The sequence below is a fragment of the Echinops telfairi genome, unplaced genomic scaffold (assembly GCF_000313985.2).
Source record: "Echinops telfairi isolate 266 unplaced genomic scaffold, ASM31398v2 ScPeMD7_9;HRSCAF=40, whole genome shotgun sequence".
In the NCBI taxonomy this organism is placed as follows: Eukaryota; Metazoa; Chordata; class Mammalia; order Afrosoricida; family Tenrecidae; genus Echinops; species Echinops telfairi.
In genome coordinates this window covers 33227063-33242945 of record NW_022103906.1, presented here as the reverse complement: position 1 = coordinate 33242945, position 15883 = coordinate 33227063, and the positions used below count along the sequence as shown (strand labels likewise).

The 15883-nt window shown below is 39.0% G+C and overlaps 1 protein-coding gene across 1 annotated transcript in view; it reads left to right on the top strand.

The window, feature by feature from the left end:
• Positions 1 to 15883, top strand: part of LOC101649504 (A disintegrin and metallopeptidase domain 3) — a 149656-nt gene that overhangs the window by 73389 nt on the left and 60384 nt on the right. The window contains exons 12-13 of the mRNA XM_045286863.1: positions 750 to 942; positions 12889 to 12987. Coding sequence (XP_045142798.1) covers positions 750 to 942; positions 12889 to 12987 — 292 coding nt within the window. The remainder of the gene's footprint in view (positions 1 to 749; positions 943 to 12888; positions 12988 to 15883) is intronic.

The window sequence follows — 15883 nt, the reverse complement described above, 5'->3', positions numbered from 1 at the left end:
ATTTCTCTTCTAATGGTTCAGAAGTATATTTAAAATACTTCATATTGCTCCATCATGGAAAGAAAATGTCATTTAAAAGTGGACAAAAGAATAAGCAAGAACAGCTTACACTAATTATAAAGTATAGAACAAAATAAAAGGAAGAATGTAGAAAAGGAACTGCTTATGGTAAATTGGACTGGATATGTTTCCCTGAAGAAGGATTAGTTATTTTGACAGTTTAAAGAGAAGACCTTAATTGGTTGTTTAGACACCTTGTGGAAAACTTCAGGGTTAGCAAGTAAATTGATACTTTGATAAGGACTAGCTTAACGTACTCATCAAATTATCACCTGGAAATTGATACCTTGATAAGGACTTGCTTAATGTACTCATCAAATTATCACCACTTTTGTCCAGTTTGTGTTATAGAAGTTTAAACAGTTAAGTGATTGTAGGTAAGTAAAGAAATATGAATAAATAGAGCCTAATAAAAATAAGTTCAAGCCAGAAGTATATGGGAAAAGGAAGAAAAGAACTAACTCAGGAGATGATAATACAGGTACTTGGATTTTATAATAAATGCTTTTATAACAAAGCACATGTCAATAGATTTATGGAGTATGGAAAGTAAAATATTATCTTGTAATATGTATGAGAAAAAGCAAAAATATATTACATATTTAGGAAATAATGAAGATTGTCATATAATCTAAAATTCGCTGTGATGACTTTATTCCATTTATCTAATGAATATAATTTAATTTTAGACATTCCCGTGGTGTAAAGTTTTTTAGCAGTTGCAGCCTGGATGAATTTAAAAATATAGTTGGAGGGCCTGAATTTGTATGTCTTCAAAATCAAATAGCTTCGAAGGTGGCAATCCAAGGAAGACAAGACCATGCGGTTTGTGGCAATGGAATTCTGGAAGGTCAGGAACAATGTGATTGTGGCAAGCCACAGGTTAGTGACACACATCTGTAGCACAGGCAGGACTTTGTTTCGTATTTCTCATGTGGTATTATACATGCGCTGTTGCTGCAGTGCCATTCAGCCAGCTCTGACTCTCAGGGGCACGATGCACAACACAACAAAGTATTTCCCAATCCTGTTCTATTCTCACAATTGCTGTTTTGTTTAAGACAATTATTACAATTATAGAAGCAACATATAATATTATTTTATTTTATTTAACCTTAGATTCAATATGAAAAGGTGGGCCTCTTTTAATGCACCATTTATTATACCAAGGTAAATTTTCTGCAACCATCTATTAATGACAGACATGTTTCAACACATTTTATTTGGGTTAAGCATCTATTCTTCTGGGTAAAAGGTATATGACTATAGGTTCTATAGTAATTTGGTACTCAAAATCCAAAGTAAAATAAAAATAAATATAAATGTTCATACATTTTATACATGCTATCCAATCCGATCCACTATGTATATAATTTAGAGGGGAAAAATTTTATCCACAACACAAAGAATGTAACCCCAGAGAAAAGATAACAACTCATTCTGTATAAATATTGTTTCTTGTTTCAATGTGTCAAAAATTAGTAAAGAAAACTAAAAGGCTATAACAAGCATGCAAAAAGGTTGTATATACAAATATATAAACATCTCTGTGTACACATGCATCTAATTTGGTAGGAATGAATACTGACAATATAATGCAAGTGTCTGCAATAAAAGAAAAATAGGAAAATAAATACCTAGAAATAAAAAGTACACCAGACTGTGCATAGATTAAAAGAAAACTTTTTAAGATCATTTTATCGGGGGTGCTTGCAGTTCTTACAACTATCACAATCCATACATCAATTGTATCAAGCATATTTGTATGTATGTTGCCACCATCTTTTCTAAACATTTACTTTCTGTTTGAGCCCTTAGTATCAGCTCCTCTTTTCCCCTCGTTCCCCACTCTCCCACCCTCATGAACCCTTGATAAATTATAAATTATGATTTTCATATCTTTCACTGACTGCTGTCTCCCTTCACCCATGTTTCTGTTTTTATCCCCTTTAGGGTGGGGGTGGGGGATTATGCATCCTTCATTTTGATCGGTTCCCTCTTCTCCCCCATCTCAGCCCATCTTCTCATCTTCTCAGTCCATCTCAGCCCATCTTCCGCCTTGGTATCACTATTCCCAGTCCCACTATTCCCTTGGTATCACTATTCCCATTTCTGTTCCTAAGGGGTTTACCTGACCTGGAGTCCGTGTGTCATGAGCTCCTATCTGTACCAGTGTAGATGCTCTGTTCTAGCCAGAACTGAAAGGCAGGACTGGGGACATGATAGTAGGGGTTGAGGAAGCCTCAGAGAACCAGAAAAATATTGTGTGTTTCATCTTCACCCTGGTTGACTCATCCTTTTCTTGTGTCCCTTCTGTAAGGGGATATCCCATTGTCCAGAGATGGGTTTGGGATCTCTGCTCCAATCCCCCTCATTCTCAACAATATGATTATTTGTTTTGGGTCTTCTGATGCCTGTTACCTGATCCAGTTGACACCTCATAATCACACAGCCTGGTGTGCTTTTACCATGTGGGCTTGTTGGTTCTCTGCTAGATAGCCAATTGTTTAACTTCAAATCTTTAAGACCCCAGATGCTGTATCTTTTGATAGCTGGGCACCATCAGCTGTCTTCACCACATTTGACTTCAGCGATCATGTTGGGAAGGTGAGCATCACAGAATGCCAAGTTGTTAGAACAAAGTGTTCTTATGTTGAAGGAGGGCTTGAGCAGAGGCCCAAAGTCCTTCCACTTCCTCAATGTATTGTCATAAAAATATATGTACATAGGCCAATACCTCTATTTTATGAATTAATTTATTTACATATACATACCTATGGTTATATCTCTGTCCATTGCTCTGCTTCCTAGATCTTTCCTCTGTTTACTTTTACCTTCCTTCTGCCCACCATCATGCTCAGCCTTCTTCTTCTTCTTAGTAATTTCTCTCTGCTAGATTGCTGTTGCTACAGCACCACCAGGATCTCTACATCCTCTGCGTTGTTGATTTTCATTTTCTGTTTTGTCCCCTGTCTATGGTGTTGTTTGCTCACTGCTCTCTTCCCCTGCCTCCTCCTTCCCCCAAGTCCCTCCAGAACCATCGATCTTGATGTTTTCTGCTCAGGCTTGCTTCCCATGCCATTCTTATATAGGTAGGCAAAACAATAATAACAGACAAAACAAAAAGAAAACAAAAGATCAAATAAAAAGAGAATAAGAAAAAAACCCTGAAAAAGAACATATAATTCCATATCTGTATGCTGACCTTTATGACTATCTTCCCAAAGGTCAAGGGGTTCAGGAACTGCCCCTCTAGCCTGACGTCTATTTTGAGGGCTCCCTAGGGGCTCTTTGATTTGCTTTTCTCCCGTGGCTGATCGTCATGATCCCTTCTTGGTTCTTCCCATTGGGGAGGTGGGGGGTGTCAGACAGGACAAACTCCCTGCCATGTGTCTCCAGTATTGTCCTCTGTCCCAGTATGCTTCAGGGAGGGCACATCATATTTTGAGCTGTTGTCTGCCCGACAGGCCTCCTCTCTGTGCCTTAGCAGCTCTGTGCGGGGACGTCGTCCGCAGGGCTTGGTGTTCCTGTATGGGGTGGGGGGGGGTGTCTGTCCTTCACTCTCTCTTTTTCCTTCTTGGTTTGCTTCTGTGTGGGCATGGCAAGCCGGCCCTTCTCCCCAACCTGTAGGTTTAGTGTTGTCCTCCATAGCACATACTTCTAGGGACGGGGTCACTTTGGCTCTTATTGTGGCTGGCCCTTTAGACCTCTCTGTCCGCGAGTTGCTCCATGTGGTTATGTCATCCACTAGGTTTGGCACGCTGTGGTGGGGCTTGCACTCACACTTCCATTTCTGTGAAGACATAAAGAATACTTCCCCTGGATGGATTAGTGCTCTGCTCCCCCAAGACCATTGTCTCCCTCTTTTCTCCCTCCCTCCCTCCTCCCACCCACCCCCTTTCTCCTTCTTCGTGATGGAATTACATGTACAACCTTGGGTTTGGTTTGTCCCCTGCCCAATTGCTTGTACCTCAAGCCATATAGTGTGAGATAAGTGGCTTTTCTTCTCTACCTACTGTGCTGATTATACTTACCTCAGTGGACTCCTGTTATACTTGTTCTTTTGTGATTGGCTAACTTTGCTTAGCATACTTTCCTCCAACTCTTCCCATGAGACAACGTGCTCCATCAGTGCTTTTAAGAGATATATAGTACTCAATTGTGCGTATGTGTCAGAGTTTTCTAATCCACTGGTCTATCGATGGAAATTTAGGTTGTTTCCAATTCTTTGCGATTGTGAATTACACTGCAATAAACATTGGAGCATCTACCTCCAACTTGATGCTTTATGGGCCCTTGTTGAAGATCAGTTGTGTAAATGCTGATGGTTTTATTTTGGGGTTTTCTGTTCTTTTCCATTGGGCTGATATCTGTTACTATTCCAATATTATGCTGTTTGGACCGCTGTGGCTGTATAGGAGTTGTTAAAGTCAGGTCAAGTGAGCACTCTGACTCTGTCCTTCTTCTTGAAGAGTTCTCTTCTAATTCTGGTCTTCTTCCCTCTCCATAGGAGGTTGGTGATCAGTTTTCCTAATTCTTTGAGGAAGGTTCTTGGTGTTTGAATTGGGATAGTGTTAAACTTATATTAGTGCCTTGGGTAAGATTGACATCTTTACTATATTGAGTCTTCTGATCCGTGAGCATTGGATAGTCTTGAATTTGTGGGGTTTGCTTCCAGTTCTTGTAGTAGGGTTTTGTAGTTTTCCTTGTATAAGTCTTCTTTTTTTGTTAGATATATCCTTAGATATTTCCATTTGTTCTTGGCCATTGTGAAAGGTACCACTTTCTTGATCTCATCTTCCATGGTTTATATGATGTGTATAGAAAACCAATACATTTCTGTTTGCTGATCTTGTATCCTAACACTCTTTCATGTTGCTCTATCACTGCCAGCATTCCTATCTGCTTAAATGTCTTAATTAGGAATGGATGTTGAATGTTGTCAAATGCTCTTTCTGCAGCTATTTATAGTATCATGTCATTCTTATCCTTTTCCTTATCAATGTGATGGGTTATGTGTATGCACTTTTGGATTTTGAACCATCCCAGCGTCTCTGAAAGGAATCCCACCTGATCATGATGGATGATATGTTTTATATACTTTTACATTCTATTAGCCAATATTTTGTTAAGGATTTTTGCATCTATCTTCATTAGAGATTATCGGTTGGTAGTTCTCTATTGCTGTGTGATCCTTGCCCTTTTTGGGTATCAAAGTTATACTGGCTTTGTAGAATGAGTTTGGGAGTTTGACATCCTTTTCTATCTATGTTTTGGAATAATTTGTGGAGAATCAATGCCAGCTCTTTCCTGAATGCTTTGTAGAATTCTCCTGTGAAGCTGTTTGGTCTAGGAGCTTTTTTGTTGGTAGTTTCTTAAGACCTAAATATATATTTCTCCTTTTGCTATGGGCCTATTGGGGTTCTTGACCTCTATCTGGGATAATATTGGAAGGATTGTTTTTCCAAGTATTTGTCCATGTCTTCCATGTTGTTGAATTCATTGGAATATAGACTTTCACAGTACTTTGTGACTATCCTTGTAATTTCATTGGGCTCTATTGTGATTTCCCCACTTTCAACCCTCATTTTGGCTATTACTGTTTGTTTGTTCCTTCCTTTCCTTGGTTCGCTTTACCAGCTGTCAGTCAATTCCTTGATCCTTTCAAAGAATCAGTTTTGCTGCATTGATTTTTTGCATTTTTCTTGTGTCTTCGCACTCGTTTAACAATGCCCTGATTTTTATTATTTCTTTTCTTTTGCATTTGAGGGGTTGTTCTGTTGACTCTGTTCTAGTTGTTGGGGATTTTGTGATAGTGTATGTCACAAGTCTCTCTTTCTTTTTCATATATGCATTAATCACTCTCAAACTTCTGATAACTGCTTTTGCTGTATCCCATAGGTTTTGGTACATTGTATTCATATTCTCATTTATTTTTAGAAACTTCCTAATTTCCTCTCTAATCTGGACTTATACTCATTCGTGTAGTAAAAGATCATTATTCATCCTCCAATTGTTTGCCCTTGCTTTTCTGGTCATCCTTTTGTTCATATCCAGCTTTATGGTGTGGTGATCTGAGAGGGATGCCTGAGTGAATTTACTCAGGCTCATCTTGTGTCCCAGCATGTGGTCTATTTTCAAAAATGAGCCAGGTGCACTTGAAAAGAATACGATTTTTTTGCATTTGGATGGAGAGCTCTATACATGTCTATCAAGTCTAGTCGCTAGACTGTAGTGGTGAGTTCTTTAGTCACCTTGCTGAGATTTTTTCCCAGTGATCCATCTTTCTCTGATAGTGGTGCATTAAAGCCGCCTACTATGATTGTTGAGTCTTTGATTTTTTCTCCCAACTTTTGAATAGTTTGCTTGACAAATTTCTTGGGTCTCTGGTTAGTCACATATATATTTATTATGCACACTGGTTCTTAGCTTGCCAATCTTTTGAGGATTATATAGTGCCCATCCTTGGATCTTGTTGGGGTTTGAATCTTTAGGCCAATTTTGTCAGAGATTTGGATTGCAACCCCTGCATTATTTAAGTTGCGGTTTGCCTGGTATACTTTCTGCCAGCGTTTGTTTTCTTAGTCTATTTTTTGCCTGTAAGCTTAAGATGTGTCTCTTGCATGCAACAGATTGATGGGTTATGTTTTCTGAGCATGTCTGCTAACATTTGTCTTTTAATGGACAAATTCAGGCTGTTGACATTCCAGTTATTACCACCATCTGTGGATTCATTGCTGTCATAAGTTTTGTGTTGGGTATTTTCTTATCTCTTCATAACAGTGTTGTGTGTTTATGTGGGGGCTTCATTCTTGCCTTCTTTTCCCACTGAGGTAAGTTTATCTTGATAGTTGTTTTCTGCCTGTTGACTTCTTGATTGCACTCTATGGAGGTTTCCTCTTTGTGCTTGGTAGATGTTGGTCTTATGACCACAGTGAGTTGGCAAGGATTTTCCACAGGGTTGAGTATCTTATGGCATATTCTTTAAGCTTCTCCTTGTCTGGGAAGCCTCTCACCTCACCTTTTATCTTAATAGTTTGGCAGGATAGAAGACTCAGGTTGGCATCTTTTTCTTTCAGCTTTCTGAAGATGTTATTCCATTCTTTCCTCCTCTTCCTGGTATCTGCTGATAGGTCTGAGCATATTCTTAACTGAGCACCATTGTATGTGACCACCTTTTTTGCTCTTGCTGTTCAAAACATTTTCTCTTTTTCCTAGAAATTGTATAATTTAACTATTATGTGCCTTGGTGATTTCTTCCTGGGGTTTAGTCTAATTGGTGTCCTCTCTGCATCCTGTATGAATGTCTGATTCTCATTCATTAAAGTGGGAGAGATTGCTTCCAGGAATTCCCTCGCTATTTGAGCTGTTGAATTCTTCGTTGTGTCTTGTTCTGTTAGACCAATAATTTGAACACTGTTCATCTTCATAGCATATGTCATGATTCTCAAGTTTTCTTCTGCTTCTTTGATTGGTTTGTTGGACTGTCTTTCCCTTATGTTGAAGTCTGCCTGATTGTCCTCAAGATTGCTGGTACTATTCTCCGTGTCTTTTATTCTGTTCGTGTGGTTCGTTATCTTGTTTTCCCTTCTGTTACTTCATCCATTACTTCTTGTATTTCCCTTTGGTGTGTGGACTTCATCCCCTCTATGGTGGACTTCATGTGCTCTATCATGGACTACATGTCCCCTACACCATTGCATCCTTATTCTGAATTGCTTCCCTCATATCCTGTGCTACTCTATGAAGCATTCTGAAGATTTCTTTATGTGGCAGATCAATGTCTGCTTTTTTTTTTTTTTTTTAATATAATGGGCTTGTGGTGTGCCCTGGTTTCAAGGCTGTTCTGTTCTGTTCCCCAAGGAAGGGTGAACAGAATAGTCAAGTGGGTTTTGGGCCAACTGGATCTGAATTCTACCCCCACTGCACTCCTGTATCATTCTCTCTGCACAGCTCTGCAAGCTTTGCTCCAGGGTCCTGCGCTCTGTCACTGGTAAATATCCCAGGGGCTCTTAAATTGTTGCAAATTAGTGTCTTATTATCTATTGTTAGCCAAACATGCAGGTGTGGACCTGGAGAGAAGGGGAAAGGGGATGGCCAATGCAGTCACTCCATTCTTTCCTGGATCGGGAGGTGTGTTAGTCTAGGTAGACTAGAGAAACAAATTCATGGACACTCATGTTTGTATAAGAAAGAGCTTTATACACAAAGCAATTGAATATCAAGAATATTGGGAAAACATCCCAGCCCAGTCCAGATCAAGTCCATAAGTCCAATATTAGCCATTATGTCTGTTACCAATCTATAAAGTCCTCTTCAGACTCACAAAACACAGGCCAGTGGGTGGGAAGTCTTGTGAATCCAGTGACATTGTAAGCATCTTAGCCCTGGCAGGAGTCTGCACATGGCTTCTCCAACTCCTAGGGCTACATCAGGGTAGGTCCATGTAGCTTCTCCTCAGAAGAAGGCCATGCCCACACAGAGGCCTCATTCGCTATACCCTGATTGACAGATTAGACTCTACCCCTATACTCTTAATCCTCAAATTGACACCAGATTATGTAACTACCACAGGACAGGAGATGCAAAGTCCGAGAATGCAGGAGCAGGGAGGATGGGAAAGAGGGGAACTACGGTGTGAGGTCTTTTGGCTCATTTTCAGAGGCTCTCCACAAGCCTGGGATTATGACCACCTTTAGACAGCAACCCAGAGATATTACTGCACACCGTGGGTCTCAGATCTTGCGTGTAGGAAGGAGTGGTGGATGCCGTGCTGCTGGAACTGGCGAGGGATTAGTGGAGCCCGTGGGCAGACACAGTGAACTTAGAGCGAGTTCTTGAATTGTTCCATGGGTGAAAATCCCAGGCAGTGGCCTGAACCAGACCCTAGTACACTGAATCTGTTTTTAGCAGCTAGCTGAAAAAATACTGGCCTGCTTACCTATTAATTTTCTGATCTAACATCAGGAGCACCAGGTGGGTAAGTCTACCTGGACGCTCTCTTGACTCCTCCTGATTTTTAAAAATTTTACTGGCTTATCTATAAAAATAGAAACAATGAAAACAAGCATAAATGTTTGATTATCTTGAGTAGTTGCTAATTTAAAATATTGCTATCATGCATGTGAAACTGTCCCTCTTGTACAGAAAAGTTAATTTTACAGTAATTAATCCACTTGGATTCACACTCAATTCTCATGGAGACAAGTAATCAAATGACCTCTTGCATCAGACGAATGTGCTGCACTTTAAAGTGTTGAACAAAAGGATATCACTTGGAGGATTAATGTGCATCTGACCCAAGCCATGGTAGTTTTATTTGCCTCATCTGAATATAAATCTGAATAACATATAAGCAAAGCCATAGAAAATTGGTACAGTTGAATGATAGTTTTCATGAAGAATATTAGAAGAACCATGATCTGACAGAAGAACAAGCAAATTAATCTTGGAGGAAGTACAACCAGAATGCTTCTTAGAAGCAAAAATGATGAGACCTCATTTGACGAGATGATGAGAGACCAATCCTTGGAATTAGACATCATGCTTTGTGAAGAAGAGGGTCAAAAGGGAAGAGGAAGAGTCCAGTTCACTAAGTGGAGTTCCCGTATGGGGTTTCACTGATGCAGCCTGTGGAGCATGCTATATGCCTGAAGATCCAGGATTCAGTGTCTCAGCATTCCCTGGCAACTGGCCCGAGTTCCTGGGACTCCCCCTGATGCCCTAGGTCAATTTTGCCCGACCGCTGCACACCATTAAATGTGTGTGTTTCCAAGAACATCCTCAGTCTCTCCTCCCCTCACCTGGAGGTCAGCTCTCCCTTCTCTCCCCTCAACAGACATGCACCTATATTCCCCCAAAGGTGATGGTTCCCTCTCTCCTCTCTAGTGCTGCCCCTTCCATGAGTAAGCCTCATCCCTTTGACAGGGCTGCCTCCCTTTCCAGGGGACTTCACCCCAGATTTACATGGCTACTACTCAGCAGACAGCATCCCCCCATCCCCATCCATGTGATCCCAGTTGTAAGACGCCCTCTGGCCAAGTTACCTACATTGTACTTACCTATAGTGCATGCTGTGTGGTTAACTGGTCCTGGTCCAGCTCTTTTTCAGGCTGTCTGTTCCCCAGCCAGGAGACTGGATGCCCTACAAGCTTGAGCTTGTGACCATTCTGCTCCGTGTGCCTTTTGCAGTCAACAAATACAGTATTTGTCCTTTTGTGCTTGACTAACTTCACTCCGCATCATGTCTTCCAGATCCCTCCGTGACTTGTGTTTCCTCGCTGCTTTGTTTTTATATGCACTTTTCTATTGAGGGGAATGAACATGGGGGAACAAACATCTGTTCATGATTTCTTATCTCTTCAGTTTACATGTGTTAGCTGAGCACTTAATCCAGAAAACACCAGGTGTCTGAGGAAGCAGAAAACAGCTTTACCAAGTGGTGTACTGTTGGTTGGTGTACAAACAAGGTCTTGCTGCATCAAAGCCCTGTATGCTGTATTAGGATATGTATTATTCAGCAATCCTGTGATATCATTCTGTTAAATTTTGCTTATGCTTATTCATATTAAGGTGTATGTCAGAGGTGTGTCACCATTGGGAGTCATATTAAGGTGTATGTCACCTTAAGGTGTATGTCAGAAGTGTGTCACCATTGAGTTATTTGTTTCTCTGTTTTCTTGGTAAATGTAACCCAGAGACATTGAGCCTATAGGGAAAGCAAATATTACAAGGGTTTTGGGGGGAGGGGGAATATAGAGGGGTGGAAAAATCCAGGGGGAGGTGTGGACATAGAGGGTTGGGGAAGATAAGAGGGAGATGATGTCAAGAATTCCAGGAAGGAAAAATATGTTTGGATACTGATTATGGAAACAATTGTACATTTTTGTTTGGTGGGATTGAACTATGGAATGATATGACATATGTATTAACTCTCAAGTTACAGCAAATTAAAAAGAAGAAGAAGAAACATAGATCCAGGAATGGGTTTTGGACTTGCACTAAATTCTAGCCCCAACTTAAGAACGATTAGTTTTTACATCATGGCCCTGCTCGATACTTGCCCTCAGGAAGAAACTATAGAAGATATGGGTGCTATCGCAAAATGTGGTGAATAATTTGGCTGGTGCCCAGCCATCAGATAAGATAGTGTCTGGGCTCTTAAAGACTTGTCTCCAAACAAGCAGCTATCTAATCGAGATGTCAACTAAGTCCACGTGGAAAGTACACCATCATTAGTTACCGAAGTGTTGGAATCCATATCATCCGAAGTAGAAGAAGGGATTAGTATCAGAGCCTAAATTTTGAGAATTCGGTGTGTAGAAGGTAATGGATGCCAGTGGGAGGCCAAGATTCATTTGTGGAACAACATAGGGAATAAATGTCCAGAGAACTCCCCCTATCTAAAATTGAGGCATGGGAGGAAAGTGCTCAGTAAACAGAGTGCTTAGGATAGAGTCTAGAAGGTCAAAGGCATAAATCTGGCTTGAAGAGTTGAAACTTTGTCAGTAGATCCCCCCCCCTAGGATGCAGGCTGAACCTGATCTGGTTTCCAAAATTTTCCGTATTTTTGGTTTGGTTTTCGTTTGTTCGTATTAGAATGTGTCTCAGAGGTGTTATGTTAATGGAGGCCACCCTCTTGAAGCTGTGTTATATACTTTTTCATTTTGCAGTATATGAAACCCAGGGTTTATGAATGTAGAGGGACAAGAAGTAGAACAAAGAGTTTGGGGGGAGAGAGAGGTACAGTGGTGGTGGAAATTATTCATATAAGTAAATTAAAAAGGAATCTGTGTTCCATACACTTAGACTCAAAAAAACATAAATGACCCTGAAAACTTTCCTTACATATTCACTGAGCTCATTAAATTTTTTGAAAATGTATTTATATATTATTTTATTATCATCTTCTGAAACAAATTATATGGATTAAACCTAAGTGCTGAAGTAGAAACATATCATGTGACTGTAATGCACATTGAAGACATACACCTATAGTTGTTTTCCTTTTCAGGTCAAAAGTTTAGCTAGAAATTATAGAATTCTTTGTTAAATAAAATTATGAAAATGTTAATAAATTGTTTCTTGACATATTTTGCATTTAGGTCTCTAAAATTTCCCTGAAGAATTCTTTACTCTTTGTTTTAAACCACTTCAAAATGGTAGTTTGACAATCTTGGAAGAACTCAATTTGTGTTCCTTTCAAACGTTCTTTGAGTTTTGAGACAAACAGAAATCTGGTGGTCTACAGTGTGAATGGGATAAGATTGCACAACAAATTTCTCAAAGGGCAGCCCAGCTGTCTTTAAAAGATGAACAACTGCAGTATTATGATAGAGAAAAGACCTCAACTCAACCTTCCTGGACTTTTATCACAAATGAAGTTTTAAATTTTATTAAAACTTCATACTAAACATCCACCTATGATCAATCCTGTTTCCATCAAGAAAATCTATCAAGATTGCCTGTTTGGAGTCATCAAAACAAACAAACAAACAAACAAAAAACAATTGCCATAACTTTCTGAGCTGATCTGTCTGCTTTGAACTTTAATGGACCCACAGGTCCACTTGGAAACTCTTGTGTTGATTAGACCTGTTTTTGTTGATTTGAAGGGACGCTAAAGGAATTAAGCAAGTCACACTCTGTCTGTAGCCATCCACCAATCGCAGACATGTTTAAGCATGTTTTGTTTGTAATAAACTCTTGCATATGAGGATTGGAGCCCTCCGAGCAATCTTTGTTATTTACCATTGTACTTTGGTATATATTTGAAACTATAGTTGTCTTAAGAAGTCTTTAATTTAATTTAATTCTACTTGCTTTTAGACTTGTAAATTTTCAAAATGCTGCCAGGCTGAGACTTGTACTCTGATTGGCTTTGCAGAGTGTGGCAGTGGAATATGCTGTGAAGAAAAGAGTTGTCTGGTAAGATTTTAAAATAGCAATTTTTATAAATGAATTTTTTGTTCTCTTGTGCGTTTAAAAACATTTCATTGCCATTGATGAGAACATATACAGCAAAATATTCTTTAGGTCAACAATTTGTACAGATGTAGTTCTGTGACAATTACATTCTTCTTGTTGGGCAACAATTCTCACCCATCGCTTGTGTGTTGCACTTCCCCTAATCACATAAAGTCACTGCTCTTTAAGGCTGCTGTCTAATCTTTTGACTTGTCCCTTTGAGTACAGACAGAAAGTCCTTAAAAAGCAAGCGCTCAATTCAGACATTTAAAAAATACTAGTTAATCTGAACGTTGTGATTAAAGAAGACTTCAAGGGGCACAGCTGCTTTAAGATTTAAATATTATTTCAGGGCAATAGTTGTGGGGTTCCTCCATCCTGCATGACTCCAGAAAATTTGGAGATCATGATTGTTTTTAAATTCTAGGACACATTTTCCCCCTTTGAGGTGACTCACTGATCAAAGTGTCAGTAATGATAACTTGGCACTCTCCAATTCTGAGTCATATGTCTAGTAGAGCAGTTGTTCGGGGAAGGAATAGCTGCATATTCCGAATCCACCTCTTGGGCCTTTTTATTGTTAACATATCAAAGTTATACACACATATATATTCTTATCAGATACAAGGTTTCTGAAGATACTCTCCTAAAATTTTATTTATTTAAAAAATGTCTTCTGATGGACAAATGTTTTAAATTTTTATGCAATCCCATTTATTTTATCTTTTGATGTTTATGATTCCGTTGTTGTATTACATAATCCATTGTTAAGTAGTAAGAACAGCAGCATTGATTCTGTGTTTTCTTCTAAGAAATTCTGATTTTCGTTTTCACATTTAGTTTCCTAATCTATGTTGGATTTGATTGAGTTTATGGTGTGAATACATATGTTTTTTAGATTTATTGCTGTATTTTTATTTTTCAAAAGATTAAAAAAATTTTCATTACATACTTTAAAAATAACCGTTTTCTTTGTATTCCCTTCATCGTAGCATATGAGTATTTTATTCATTTTCTTAAAGTATCATATTTAGAGTGTGTTATTTAAGTAGCTGTTTTTCCATGTTTTTCTATTATTGCGTCTGCTTCCAAAGTTACTAGTCTCTTCTGATGGCAAATACTAGAAATGTGATTCTTAGTAATTTGGGTCCAGAATTAGAGATTATCTTTAGGTGTCTTTCAATCTCGTTCTTAGCTCTGCCTTTCATATATGTTTCCATATTTACTTAATCACATGCACTTATTGCATCCAATGATTATTCCAAATGATGTGAGTGCTTCGATTTTTTTTGTTATGCTTGAATATAGCTAGCTATTCTTTGTCAAGTAAATTATGAAATAATTAAAATAAGTTGTCCAACATATACTTGTCATGCAATGTTGGAGTCAAAACACAAAAAACATGCGCAAAACACACAATAATATCTGTCATCTAGAAATTTGGAGACAATGAATCAATATAGAATAATCAGTGTTCTTTTAAAAATTTTTAATAAGTCATTTTATTGGAGGGCTCTTACAACTCTTATAACAATCCATATATCCATTGTGTCAAGCACATTTGTACATATGTTGCCATCATCCTTTTCAAAACATTGTCTTTCTACTTGAACCCTTGGTATCAGTGATAAATTATGGTTATTTTAATATCTCATACCGTCCGCTGTCTCCCTTCACCCATTGTTTCTGTTGTTTGTTAGCCTGGTGGTGGTGGGGGGGTTATATGTTGCTCATTGCAATTGGTTCCCTCTTTCTCCCCCCATCTGTCCCCTAGCTTCATGGTATCACTACTCCCATTTTTGTCCCTGAGGGGTTTATCTGTCCTGGATTCCGTGTGTCAAGAACTATTATCTGTACCAGTGTACATATTCTGGTTTATCCAGATTTGTAAGGTAGAACTGGGGTCATTTTAGTGAGGGGAGGAAGCCTTAAAGAACTAGAGGAATATTGTATGTTTCATTAGTGCTATACTGCACCCTGGCTTGCCTTGTCCCTTCCTTGTGACCCTTGTGTGAGGGAAGGTCCAAATGTATACAGATTGACTTTGTGTCTCCACTCTGCCCTCCCCCCCCCCACCACCACACACACACTTTCACATTGATGTGATTATTTGTTTTGGGTCTTCCGATGCCTGATACCTGATCCTGTTACACCTCGTGATCACACAGACTGGTGTGCTTCTTCCATGTGGGCTTTGTTGCTTCCCAGCTAGATGGCTGCTTGTTTTTCTTCAAGCCTTTAAGAAAGACCTTAGATGCTATATCTTTTAATAGCTGGGCCCCATCAGCTTTTTTCGCATTTTCTTATGCCTGCAGTAATCGTGTCAGGAAGGTAAGCATCACAGAATCCCAGGTTATTATAATAAAATATACTTACGTTGAGGAAGTATTGAGCAGAGGCCCAATGTCTGTCTGTTACCTTAATACTTACCATATAAATATAGGTACATAGACCTATATCCCTATCAGTATATATTAATATATTTGCATATGTATGTCTATACTTATACCTCTCTCAATGCCCTTTGCCTCCTAGTTCTTTTCTTTATTTCCTTTTACTTTCCTCCTTTCCCACTATCATGTTCCACCTTCGTTCAGCTCTTTGTAATTCCTCTCAGCTACATTGCACTTAATCAAACCCTACCAGGCGTTCTATGCCCTCTTGCCATCAATTGAAGGTCCCTTCTTGTTTTCTTGTCCCTGGGTTTGGTGGCTCCTCACTTCACCCTCTTTTATGTCCCCCTGGAATCATCAGTCCCATTGTTTTTTCCTAGGGATTGTTTATTTTGCCTATCTTTTTTTTTTTTTTTAACATTTTATTAGGGGCTCATACAACTGTTATCCCAATCCATACACAC